Source organism: Rhinopithecus bieti, unplaced genomic scaffold (assembly GCF_001698545.2).
Source record: "Rhinopithecus bieti isolate Rb0 unplaced genomic scaffold, ASM169854v2 scaffold_68778, whole genome shotgun sequence".
In the NCBI taxonomy this organism is placed as follows: domain Eukaryota; kingdom Metazoa; phylum Chordata; class Mammalia; order Primates; family Cercopithecidae; genus Rhinopithecus; species Rhinopithecus bieti.
The window spans coordinates 1,435,321-1,447,850 of record NW_016827519.1 but is presented as its reverse complement, the minus strand read 5'-3'; the positions used below and the strand labels follow the sequence as shown (position 1 = coordinate 1,447,850).

General features: G+C 38.3%; 1 protein-coding gene across 3 annotated transcripts in view; it reads left to right on the top strand.

Moving 5' to 3' along the window:
• SLC5A12 (solute carrier family 5 member 12) overlaps positions 1–12,530 on the top strand; it is a 96,872-nt gene that overhangs the window by 34,186 nt on the left and 50,156 nt on the right. The window contains exon 1 of one of the 3 annotated variants that reach the window (XM_017863847.1): positions 11,806–12,476. The exons of the other annotated variants lie outside the window; for them this stretch is intronic. Within the exon in view, the coding sequence (XP_017719336.1) occupies positions 12,138–12,476 (339 nt within the window). The 5' untranslated portion in view covers positions 11,806–12,137. Of the gene's footprint in view, positions 1–11,805; positions 12,477–12,530 lie in introns of those variants that run through there. 3 annotated transcript variants of the gene reach the window in all.

Here is a 12,530-nt window from a genome sequence, read left to right as displayed (position 1 = left end):
AAGAGGTTCTCCATGAGGGCCCTGTCCCTGCAGCAAACTTCTACTTGGACATCCCTGCGTTTCCATACATCCTCCGAAATCTAGGCAGATTTCCCAAACCTCAATTTTTGACTTCTGTGTACCTGCAGACTCAACATCATGTGGAAACTGCCAAGGCTTGGGGCTTGCACCCTCTCAAGTCATGGCCTGAGCTGTACGTTGGCCCCTTTTAACCATAGCTGGAGTGGCTGGGATGTAGGACACAATGTCCTTAGGCTGCACAGAGTAGGGGTGCCCTGGGACAGGCCCATGAACCCAATTTTTCCTCCTACGCCTCTGAGTCTGTGATGGGAGGGACTGCTGTGAAGACCTCTGACATGCCCTGGAGACATCTTCCCCATTGTCTTGGTGGTTCACATTTGGCTCCTCATTACTTATGCAAATTTCTGCAGTCAGCTTGAATTTCTCCTCAGAAAATGGGTTTTTCTTTTCTATCACATTGTCAGGCTGCAAGTTTTCCAAACTTTTATGCTCTGCTTCCCTTTTAAACCTAAGTTCTAATTCCAAACCATATTACTGTGAAACATACAATTAAATGCTTTTAACAGCACCCAAGTCACCTATTGAATGCTTTGCTGCTTAGAAATTTCTTCCACCAGATGCTTTAAATCATCTCTCTCAAGTTCAAAGTTCCACAGATCTGTAGAACTGGGACAACATGCCACCAGTCTTTTTGTTATAGCATAACAAGGGTCACCTTTGCTCCAATTTCCAGCAAGTTCCTCATCTCCAACTGAGAACACCTCTATCTGAACTTCATTGTCCATATCACTGTCAGCATTTGGGATCTTGGTCAATACCATTCAACAAGTCTCTAGGAAGTTCCAAACTTCCTTCCTTCCTTCCTTCCTTCCTTCCTTCCTTCCTTCCTTCCTTCCTTCCTTCCTTCCTTTCTTTCTTTCTTTTTCTTTCTTCTTTCTTCTTCTTTCTTTCTCTCTCTCTCTCTCTCTCTCTCTCTCTCTCTCTCTCTCTCTCTCTTTCTTTCTTTCTTTCTTTCTTTCTTCTTTTTTTTGAGATGGAGTCTTGTTCTGTCACCCAGGCTGGAGTGCAATGGTATAACCTCGGCTCACTGCAACCTTCAACCTCTGCCTCGCAGGTTCAAGCAATTCTTCTGCCTCAGCCTCCCAAGTAGCTGGGATTACAGGCACCCACCACCATGCCTGACTAATTTTTATATTTTTAGTAGAGATGGGGTTTCACCATGTTGGCCAGACTGGTCTCAAACTCCTGACCTCACTCTCTCTCTCTCTCTCTCTCTCTCTCTCTCTCTCTCTTTCTTTCTTTCTTTCTTTCTTTCTTTCTTTCTTTCTTTCTTCTTTTTTTTGAGATGGAGTCTTGTTCTGTCACCCAGGCTGGAGTGCAATGGTATAACCTCGGCTCACTGCAACCTTCAACCTCTGCCTCGCAGGTTCAAGCAATTCTTCTGCCTCAGCCTCCCAAGTAGCTGGGATTACAGGCACCCACCACCATGCCTGACTAATTTTTATATTTTTAGTAGAGATGGGGTTTCACCATGTTGGCCAGACTGGTCTCAAACTCCTGACCTCAGGTGATCCGCCCACCTCGGCTTCCCAAAGTGCTGGGATTACAGGTGTGAGCCACTGCACCTGGCCAGAAGTTCCAAACTTTCTCACATTTTTCTGTCTTTCTCTGAGCCTGCCAAACTGTTCCACCCTCTGCCTGTTACCCAGTTCCAAAGTCACTTTCACATTTTTGGATATCTTTACAGAAGCACCCTACTCTACCAGCACGAATTTACTGTATTAGTTCGTTCTCATGCTGCTAACAAAGACACACCAGAGACTGGATAATTTATAAAGGAAAGGGATTTAATTGACTCACACTTTCACATGGCTAGAGAGGCCTCACAATCATCGTGGAAGGCAGAGGAAGAGCAAAGTCACATCTTACATGGCGGCAGGTGAGAGAGGTTGTGCAGGGGAACTCCCATGTATAAAACTATCAAATTTCATGAGATGTATTCACTGCCACAAGTACAGTATGGAGAAACTGCCCCCATGATTCAATTATCTCCACCTGGCCCCACCCTTAACATGTGGGGATTATTACAATTCAAGGTGAGATTTGGGTGGGGACACAGCCAAATCATATGATTTGGTTGTGTGTGTGTGTGTGTGTGTGTGTAGGTGTGTGTGTGTTTGTGTGTGTGTCTGTGTGTATGTGTATGTATGTGTTTGAGGTTGCTTTAATCCCATGGGCATTGGAGGCTTTTCTTTCTTTGGTGACTGAAAGTAAGTACATCAATAAGTCAGGTTTACTGGCAGAAATCAGGGCATCCAAGCATATCAGAGGCAGTGTGTGGGTTTTCCTCCACCTGGATGGGAATGCTTATGCGTGTGGGAGGGTGCTTTTCCACAAGATGTCATAGGATGGTCCCTTCTTTATCTCAAGCATTTCTCCAGTGGAGACTTTGCCAGAGAGTGGGTGCTGGAGTATTAGAACATTCTGGAAACTTCTGTGATAGGTAACAAAGTACCAATAACTGGCTTAAAAGTTAGCCTGAAGCAATTGCAGGAAGTCAGCCAAATTTATTCCCTGAATTTATTCCAGGGTCTGATACATCTCCCTTCAAGAGAGAGTGACCATATGTCTTGGTTTTTGCTTAGGACAGTCTCAGTTTATGTCTCTGCTCAGTATTATAGCATGATTTTTTTTTCACTGTCAAAGTGTTAGGATGATGAATCATAAAAAATTACATCCTACCACCATTTATAGATGATCCTCCTATCGTTGCAGCTCCATACTCCTACTAGAGTGTAGATACCTTGGGCATATACACCACATTCCATTTACCTTTGCACACTTCCTCAGCATAATCTTTTACATAGCTTCCACTCAATGAATGCTTGTTCTAGTAAATCAGCATCAACATTAATGTGGCCATAGTTAAAAAAAAAAAGAAAAGAAATCAACTGTTACTAGTAGTATGTATGGATAAACTATTGTGCGGTAGACACTATGCTGAGCACTGATTTATGTTATCTTGGTACTTATAACTACTGGATAAGGCAATCTATTTTACAAAAGATAAAGCGCAGAGACACTAAGTAATCAGCCTACATTTTATAGTTAGTAAGTAATAGAGTAGAAATGAAATTTACTTGCATTTGATGTCCAAGCCCAAAATTCTGTTATTCTTCCTGCCTTGCCCTGACTACATATGCCAAGTATCCTTTTAGAATGCATTTACAGTTTATAATACATCATAGTATGAAAGCCTCAAAACATCCCCTCAAGGTAAGTAATGTCATCTTTATTTTAAGGTAAGGATTATGATGCTCAAAGGGTTTGTTTGTTTGCTTGTTTGTTTTGCTCAAGGTCAAAGGATACTTTTGCTCAAGTTTATAGACTAGTAGTAGAATTGGACTCACACTCAGTTTCTTTCACTTCAAATCCCACATTCTTTTGACCTGATATTTAAAAAAATACTCAAAGTGGGGAAAGAGATCACCCAGTGATATCCTTGGCCTCCTAACATTAGTTATGCCCTCCTCGCCCTATCTCAACCCTTCTTTCTCAGGAAAGGATAGCTTTCTGAAGAAAGCTCAAAATACACAGCTTTTAAATTTATACTGATGATCAATTCTTAAAAATAAAATAGTGCATGTATTTGGCTCACAATGTATTTTCTTCAGATTGTTATCAAAAGTAATTATGATTAAAATCTCATAGTATTTCTCTCCTGACAAATATTTTTTTCTAGTAAACCATGTTTTCTCAATAGAAAACCACAGGTATCCTAAACATCTCACAGACTTCAAGCAAAGTCTAATAATTTGAAAACATACTTAGCAAGAGGCAAGAAGTGGGATCCTGAACTTGGAATGTAGTAGATAAACATAATCTCACCCATATAGGCAGTTCTACAAATAGTTATATTTAAAAATAAGTAGAAACCAGCTTCTCCAACCTGTGTTTGTCTCATGGAGGTACTGGTATTGTACACTTCCCCATTAATCTTTCTTTCTAATCCTCTAGAATTTTAAAATATACACAACGAGAACATTTGCAAATGTGCTTTCTTTACAGATTCTCCAGGTTCTGGTTTGTGATTTTCCATAACACTGTTGCTCCATAGGTGGACTACAATAATGCTGACTTGGGAAAGCTTGAAACATTTGCAAAGTGGGCCATATTCTTGTTTCCACAGTGTAAAAATAAATTGAAGTTAAACTTAGAAGATACAACAGCTGTAAATACCTACCAATCTTGTCCAGCTTGCCTTATTTTGTTGTTATTGCTCTGTTTTGTTTTGTTTTAGGCTTTTAGCATGCTGAAGCCATGGTTTTTAATTTCTGTCTCCAGTGATAAGCGGAAAAGAAGGATGAGGAAGGGGCTTTGCTGGCCCAACCAGAAACAGAAGCTAAGAACTCATGACTGTATTCTCTCTTTTAGACACCCCTGCATCACAAAACAAAGATGAATAAAGATTTTTTTTTTTCACACATTTGTAAGAACATTTGTAAGAATATTTCCAACCTAAGGTGCAAGTAGCTCATGTGAAAAGATAGAAAGAAATGATATAACAATGCACAAAACAAGGGACTACATCATTGCAATGAAATAGAGAGGATTTCCATAATTTAGACATTACACAGAATTTCTAGATATAGAATAGAGCAAATATCAAGGGAACTCCAGATCAGAAATTTGGCTTTTGTCCTCCTGGGTCAGGAAGTATTATAGGTGATAATATGGTAGCTTCTGTTTTACTTTCCTAGACTCTGTTCTTTTCAGAATAGTATTGGAAGTTGCAAATGTTGAAATGTGATAGATGTAATAACAATAGCATTTTTGAAATTCCTGTGATATGCTTCCTTGTATGATGTCGTTGACACATATCTTTAATTCTCACCACAGACCAGTTAAAAGGGTCCCATTTCCATTTTAAAGATGAGTATGCTAAATACCAAAGAAAGGAAGTAACTTGTTCAAGGTGATAAAGTTGGCAAATAGCTGAGCAAAACTTTGAGTCTGGCTTTATCTGATTCATATGCCTTCAGTCTTCATTCTTAATAAGAGCTTCCACTTAATGAGCACCTAAGTACATATCAGTCAGTTGACATTTATTATTTCATTTAAGTTCGTAAAATGTATCCCCAAACCATAAGCAGGGCCACCAAGAGCAACCTTCATTTTAAAAAAGAGCTATACATAAAATAAAATAAATCCAAGCCACCCAGAAAGGAAGTAAAAACTTTACATAGAATTTGTATAAGTATCCCTATAGTCAGAAAGGCAGGTTGGAAAGTTGTGCTAAATTATTCTGGCACTTTTCCCCCTACCATGCCTTGTCTATGGATTAGGTATAATCCTGAGTTTCACGATAAAGAAACTTCAACTCAAAGAGTTAAAGCCACTTTCCCCAAAGTTGCTAAACGGCTGAGCTGAAACTTGAATTCAGACTTGTCTGATTTTAATGTGAGGAAAAGCATTCCTCATTAATTGAAGTCATTTCTAAATAGGCACCTGAAAAGCTGACTTCTAATGGGAACTCTATTTCTGAGTAATTTTCCATGCATCATGACCCAAACCAAAACCTTCCAGGGTCTGACAACTTAGTGAAGAAATCAAGGCTTTTCAGAATTTTCAGATACATGAATACACACAAACATCACTAAGAGGCTGAGCACTTGAAGAAGAGGGGTGATCTGAGGCTGGACCTTCATTATTATCACCTTGGTCACTTATAAAGGAGGATAGCAATGTCTTTGATTTGCCACTAAACACTTGAGAACATAATTACTCATATCATGGTAGTATCAAAAGAAAGTCTTGCAAAAATGTGTTGAACAGTAGTAACTATAACATATAGTTTTTTAGCAGTGACTCAATTGGGTGATAATGTGCGTCATATAAATGGGATACATTTATTTGTGTATTCCCAGTGATGGCAAATATTCACTGGTTTTCAGTTTAGAAAATATGCAAAAGTCATTTATTCAGAGTCATGCCTAGTGATGGGCCAAGATGGCATAAAGAACACTGGAATTGCCAAGAAATGGAAGACTGAAGAGTTCCATTGGTAACTGACAGAATTGCCTCTGAGCTTGTGTAAAGTGTATTTCCAAAGAATTTGAGTAATACAAATCACTCAATATTAAATCTTGTTTGAATTTAATTGAAGTTATATTTGTTTATAAAGTATTTAAGAATTTCTTCCTTTTTTTGAGGCCTATTCAAACATCCTGTTTAAGTGCCTACAAGCCTGAACCAAATAAGACACTTCCCCTTCATGCTTATTTAGCAAAACTGAGCCCATAGCAGATCATGCTGGTTTTCCCCTTTGCCATTCTACAATGGCGTGGACGACTGGGATCCATGAGACAATTAGCCAAGGACCTTGAACTTCATGCTCAATTGCCCTCCCAACTGAATATTCTGCTTCAATGTTCTACTTGTTTACTGTGGAACAGTGCTGGCATTAGTCTGTTTTAATATTAAATAATATTCTCTGCTGACCTTTCTAAGTGGACTCTGAAATTTGCCTTCTAAAAGTTTGAGTCAACATCTCTTTTCACATTTGTTAAGTGTCTGTAGAATGTGTGAATAAATGTTTAGCCACAGTCACATTTAGTTACAATGAATTATAGGAATCGGATAGGATAGAATATAAACTCAGTTTTTATTTTCATGGAAACATGTTTGTGAACAGATAAATATTTCAACGTAAATAAAATCTTGAAAAAGTCTTGATTTTTTTTTTTCAGTAAAAGAGGAATTAAACATAAATTGTGAACATGGAAGAGACTCCTAGCATTCATGTAATTTAGTTTAATTTACTGAGTGTCTACTATGGGATAGGAACTTCTAGATACTAAGAGTACATTGGAGAGTAAATAGACAAAGTCCTTTAGGGGCTTACATTCCAGTAGAGGGATGCTAGCATTTAAAATATATAGTATATTAGTAGAGGATACATTTCTTGGAGAAAATTTACAGCTGTGAAGAGAGATTTTGAGTGTTAGGGTCTGCAATTTAAATAGGTTGATCAAGGAAGGTGACATTTGAGCAGACTTGAAAAGGTAATTTAATTACTTATGTTGATTTAATTATCTTGCTATTAATCTGATATATTCTCATTTTTACAAATGCGGCCACTAAGAATCAGAGAAATTAAGCGATATGTCCAAAATAACAAGATATCTTAGTAAGAGACTGTAAAAAGAGACTTGGACTTTTGTTGTGGCTAAAGAATGTTTTCCACTTAACACAAATAGCCTTGGAGGGCAAACATTTTTCTAACAAGGATATTTGAATGAAACTGGACTGTCAAATCCTCAACTCAAATTCTTCAACCTTCCAGCATTCTCACATTACCCTTCTCTTTGAGAGAGAGAGAGAGAGAGGAAGGCAGGAAGGCAGGAAGGAAGGAAAGAAGAAGGGGAGGGAGGGAGGGAAACGAAAGAAAGAAAGGAAGAAAGAGGAAAGGGAAGGAAAGGAAGGAAGGAAAAGAGAGAAAGAGAGAAAGAGAGAGAAAGAAAGAGAGAAAGAAAGAAAAGAGGAAAGAAAGGAGAGAGAAAGAAGAGAAAAGAAAAGAAAGAGAGAAAGAGGGAAGAGAAAGAGGAGAGAGAAAGAGAAAGAGAGAAGAAAGAAAGAAAGAAAGAAAAGAAGAGAAAGAAAGAAAGAAAGAAAGAAAGAAAAGAAAAGAAGAGAAAAAAGAAAAATAAAAGTAAGCTCAACCTTCGGACTTTGATAGAATCAAATACCAAGTGGTCTTTTCCTCTTCAACCTCAAGATCATAAAGATCCCGGGAGATCTTTCTCATTTTCTGCTTCTGCTGTATTCTCTATGTCATTTGTGAGTTTTACTTCCATCTCTACCACCATTTTGAGCCTAAAGTGGAACACAAACTTCTTTCCCTTTAATTTAATGAGAAAATAACAATACAATGTCAATGATGTAGCAAGTTTTCCCTAAAGGTTGGGAGTAAAGAAGGAATTATCCCCCAGCACAGCACAACAAAAAGTAATACTTAATATGAGTTATTCCCATTATTAAAATCTCATCAGCTCTTCCTTACACTAGGATATTTTTTGAGAAATGTCCGTGCCACCAGCCGGATTTTTGTGCCACTTCTTTGTCTTCACTCCTACGACGTCTCCAATATCATTCCCATGGACTAAAAAGAAAAAAAAAAATTAAAGGTCTCTTTATTTGCAAGCAGAGTTCTTTTATCTTCCCCACCTGCTCATCAGATTGACTCTTTCTATATTCATAAAGATACCAGCCAATCAAGAAGCCTCTGTTGTGGGCCATATATTTTATAGCTTACAGGAAGAGCAGGACTTCTGGATTTGTAGTCTTTTCTCTTTTATGATAAAATTCTTGGACATGGCAGTTACTATTTCTATGAAAAGCAAGCAAACAAACAAACAAACAAAAATTCTTGGGCATGGTTTTCTCCCTATCAATCTCTGTAAGCAGAAGTAAGCATTATATTGAATTATCCTCTTCAAGGTAGGAATTACTCAATTCCTCCTGGAAGGTGGCAATGGCCACAGTTGCTTTGCAGTTTGTTTTTTTAAGCCATAATTTCTGTTAAAGTATAGTTTGACATCACCAATTTGCCTCCCAGAAATTTGTTTGACAGTCGTGCTCATTGAGAGAAAGCCCTATGGGGAGGACTACTTTCACTATTTCAATTAAGCAGCTTATTCACATTGTGAGGAATTCTTTGAGCCATCCTTGATATTCATTGAACTGAAATATGTAAAATTATTATAATAGATTAATTTTTCTGAAACGTAGTTTTAATCTTGCCACTTTCTAGTTTAAAATAATAACAGGGCCGGGAGTGGTGGCTCACACCTGTAATTCCAGCACTTTGGGAGGCTGAGGCGGGCAGATCACTGGGTCAGGAGATCAAGACCATCCTGGCTAACATGCTGAAACCCCATCTCTATTAAAAATACAAAAAATTAGCCAGGCGTGGTGGCGGGTGCCTGTAGTCCCAGCTATTTGGGAGGCTGAGGCAGGAGAATGGCGTGAACCTGGGAGGCGGAGGGGGCAATGAGCTGAGATCGTGCCATTGCACTCCAGCCTGGGGGACAGAGTGAGACTCCGTCTCAAAAAAATAAAAAATAAAATAAAAACAGAACAAAATAATGGCCATTTTATTCTACACCACTCCTACTCCCACTGGCTTTGAGAGCAGATGAAGGAAGACAGCAATTTAATGAAAGTCTAGTCTCAAATGGCCAAGGCTTGTTCATGCATTTTCTTCTCTTTCATTCTAGGCCAAAATGACCATGGTGTGCAGAGTTCACTCTTAGTAACATTGCAACAATAGTGTTTTTTGTTATGTTTTGTTTTGTTTTTAATGCCCCATTTTTCCAGTTCTTTACCTTTTTCTCCTTTGGTAGCATTTAATGTCATTAAACTCTTTCTTTCCCGTTACAACTTGCTGCATGCAAATTGCTGAACTATTTTACATTGCAGAGACTACTAATGTTAGCAATTACAAATTTAACTTCTTAAGCATGTGGGTGATTGAATAGCAGGACCTTGTTAAGGCCATGTATAAGTAACAGGTGATGGTGTTTATATTCTGTCAGGATCTCAAGCCTTACATGAAATGAGTGAAATACAAAAGGCAATGTTTGGTGCACATGAGAGAGGGTAGAGGCGCTACAGGGATTTCTTCAGATCAAAGAAGCATATTTTCCCTCCGTCTTCTCTGTATATTAGCATTTCTGATATAACAATGTGCCTTCTAATTGATGAGGTCATTGAATGTACTGGGTTGTTTTTTTTTTCACCTGAAAAGTTAGGAATAATTGCTGCTGTGCTTTACAATCTGCATGAACTTTGCATGGAGTGAGTCTTTATGGAATTAAGAAGAGAGTTTGAGGACAATGAATGCTACCAAAGGGAGAAAAAGGTAAATATGTAGAAAATAACTGAAAATTAAATTACTGAATAGATGCTGTGCCTTATAATCAATGAAATCTTGAAAGCAAGGAATACTTTCCTAAGAGGCATAAAGATCCCTTCACATCCCAGGTATTAACCACTCTACTCCCTACTGCTTCAAAATTCAGGACTAATTGGAGTCATGTAGATAATACTGTACTACACAAAGTTTAATTAAAACCAGCAGTACTCACTAACTCTTTAGTTATAGGTTTCTAATATATACCTTTAGAACCTTATTGATGATAATATTTTGAGCCATTATTAACTTGACCTATACAAGGGGGTTACATGTCTTATCGATTGAGTATTAACAATTAGATAGTTTAAACATGAAGCTATAAAGTAGTCAAGTCTCTGAAAGCTAAATAAAGTTGCGATTTTCTGCTGAGATCACTACAACAAAAACCTCATATATAATTGGAATACCTCATGATACAAATAATTAAAAGCACAGGTTAAGGTAAATATATGAAAGACCAAGCTTTTCATTAACATTTATCATATCAACTCTCCAAATATAGCAGAGCAATTTAAACAGAGGACACAGATAGCTTTTGGGAGAGTCTTCATATTTTTATTGGTAACTAAAAGTATATTTTAGCCATCTGATTAGCCCTTTTTGGGGTCTAATTCAAATTCATGAAGCAAAGATTTATTCAATTATCCAGATGTGAAAAGCAAAATAAAACAAAAAAAAATTTGTTTTATTGTTGACTGGAAATGCTTCTGTCTTTGGGCATAAAGGATAATTTTAGTTTTCTTCTTTTTAAAAATTTCTACAATGGCTATAATTTTTTGGGTATATGTACCAGACTTTGCTTCTGTCTTCAAGGAAATGGTCATTTGCAACAGCTGACAGACTCCTACAGCCAGTTACATAGAGATTCCCTAGAATAGGCAAGATGACGGCAGACTACAAACTGAGTACTAAGGGAGGCTACGTTCTATAGGAGTTGACGTGGAGAGGCAGCGAAACCTTCATAGAGTAGAGAAAACTCGTGCTAGATCTTGTAGAATAGACAGGCTTTGTAGAGGTGGAGATGGAGAAAGCCACTGAAGAAGGAGGAGAAGCAAGAACAAAATTAGAAATTGCACTGGAGGTACTTTGGAACAATTGACAGAGTTTAAAGAGAGCAGAAACAGGAATTTATAACTGGATTGTTACCTTCCTTCTCTCATTTGTCCTGGTCCTAATTCTAACTTAGCCTGTGGGTACAGTTATTGTAACCCGGTAAAAATAAGAGAAAGACAAGATAAAGTTGAAGGCTATAAATAATTTGTTAATTAATGGCAAATCAATTTTTCTGAGTCCTAGTGGAAAGAAAGAAAAACTATGATGTTCAAGAGTTCTCTGCTGTAAGCACAGATAGTAGCCAATGAGGTAGATATTATTACCTTTCATTTTACGATCAGAACAAAGAGAGTCAGGAAGTTTAAGACTGAAAAACCTTGCAAGATCTTATTATCCCTGTGTTCCAGGTGAAGTTCAGAAATGTTAAATGACTTATGAAATGTATCACGGCTTTCTCGTGGTTGAGCCAGGACTCGAGCAAAGGTCTCTGGATTCCTAGTCCTTTGCTCCTTTCCCTCCACAGCCACTGCCTCAGACAACTGCAGGCACACAGCCTTCACTTTCCCTTCCTCAGGAGGGAGACACTGCTGAGAATTGTGTTTGCATTTTACAGATTCCGTCTCACGAATTAAAAATGCTGAGGTGGTCAACTGTTATCAATTCTATGTTTCCCAGTAATGTTTAACCTTGAGTAAGAAAAAAAAAAATCTAAGAGATAAAACAGCATGTTATCTGGCCAGTCCATTCCACCCCCAGTGGTTATAATTTCAGAACACGTCTGAATTCCTTCTCCGTGGCTATGCTTTAGGAGAGGAGCAGACAGCTCTTTGCCAGGGTCAGATTTCAAATTCTCATCTATTGGTGCCAATACCACCACCAGATTCTTCTTTGAAGTCAACTTTTGAGATCTTCCCTAAGTACACCTTGGTGTCTGCAGATTCGCACAAGTGCCTCTGGTAATCATTTTCTTCAGGGAATCCCAGCTTCCCCTCTCAGCAAAGCATCCACTGTACTGAACTTTGCTTTTGAAAACGTCTTCTTCCTGAGACCTCACTGAAAGAAACTCTCTGGTGTCATACTTTCCAGTATGGAGGTGAAGAACTTTGCAATTTGGGATTATGTTGTATTTGCAGCCCTCTTTTTCGTTTCCTCTGGAATTGGGGTGTTCTTTGCCATTAAGGAGAGGAAAAAGGCAACTTCCCGAGAGTTCCTGGTTGGGGGAAGGCAAATGAGCTTTGGCCCTGTCGCCTTGTCTCTGACAGCCAGCTTCATGTCAGCTGTCACGGTCCTGGGGACCCCTTCTGAAGTCTACCGCTTTGGAGCATCCTTCACAGTCTTCTTCATTGCTTATCTATTTGTCATCATCTTAACATCAGAGCTCTTTCTCCCTGTGTTCTACAGATCTGGTATCACCAGCACTTATGAGGTAAGATGATTTCTCCATTCTTCTCTGTTATTTATTTATTGTTTTCATCCTCTT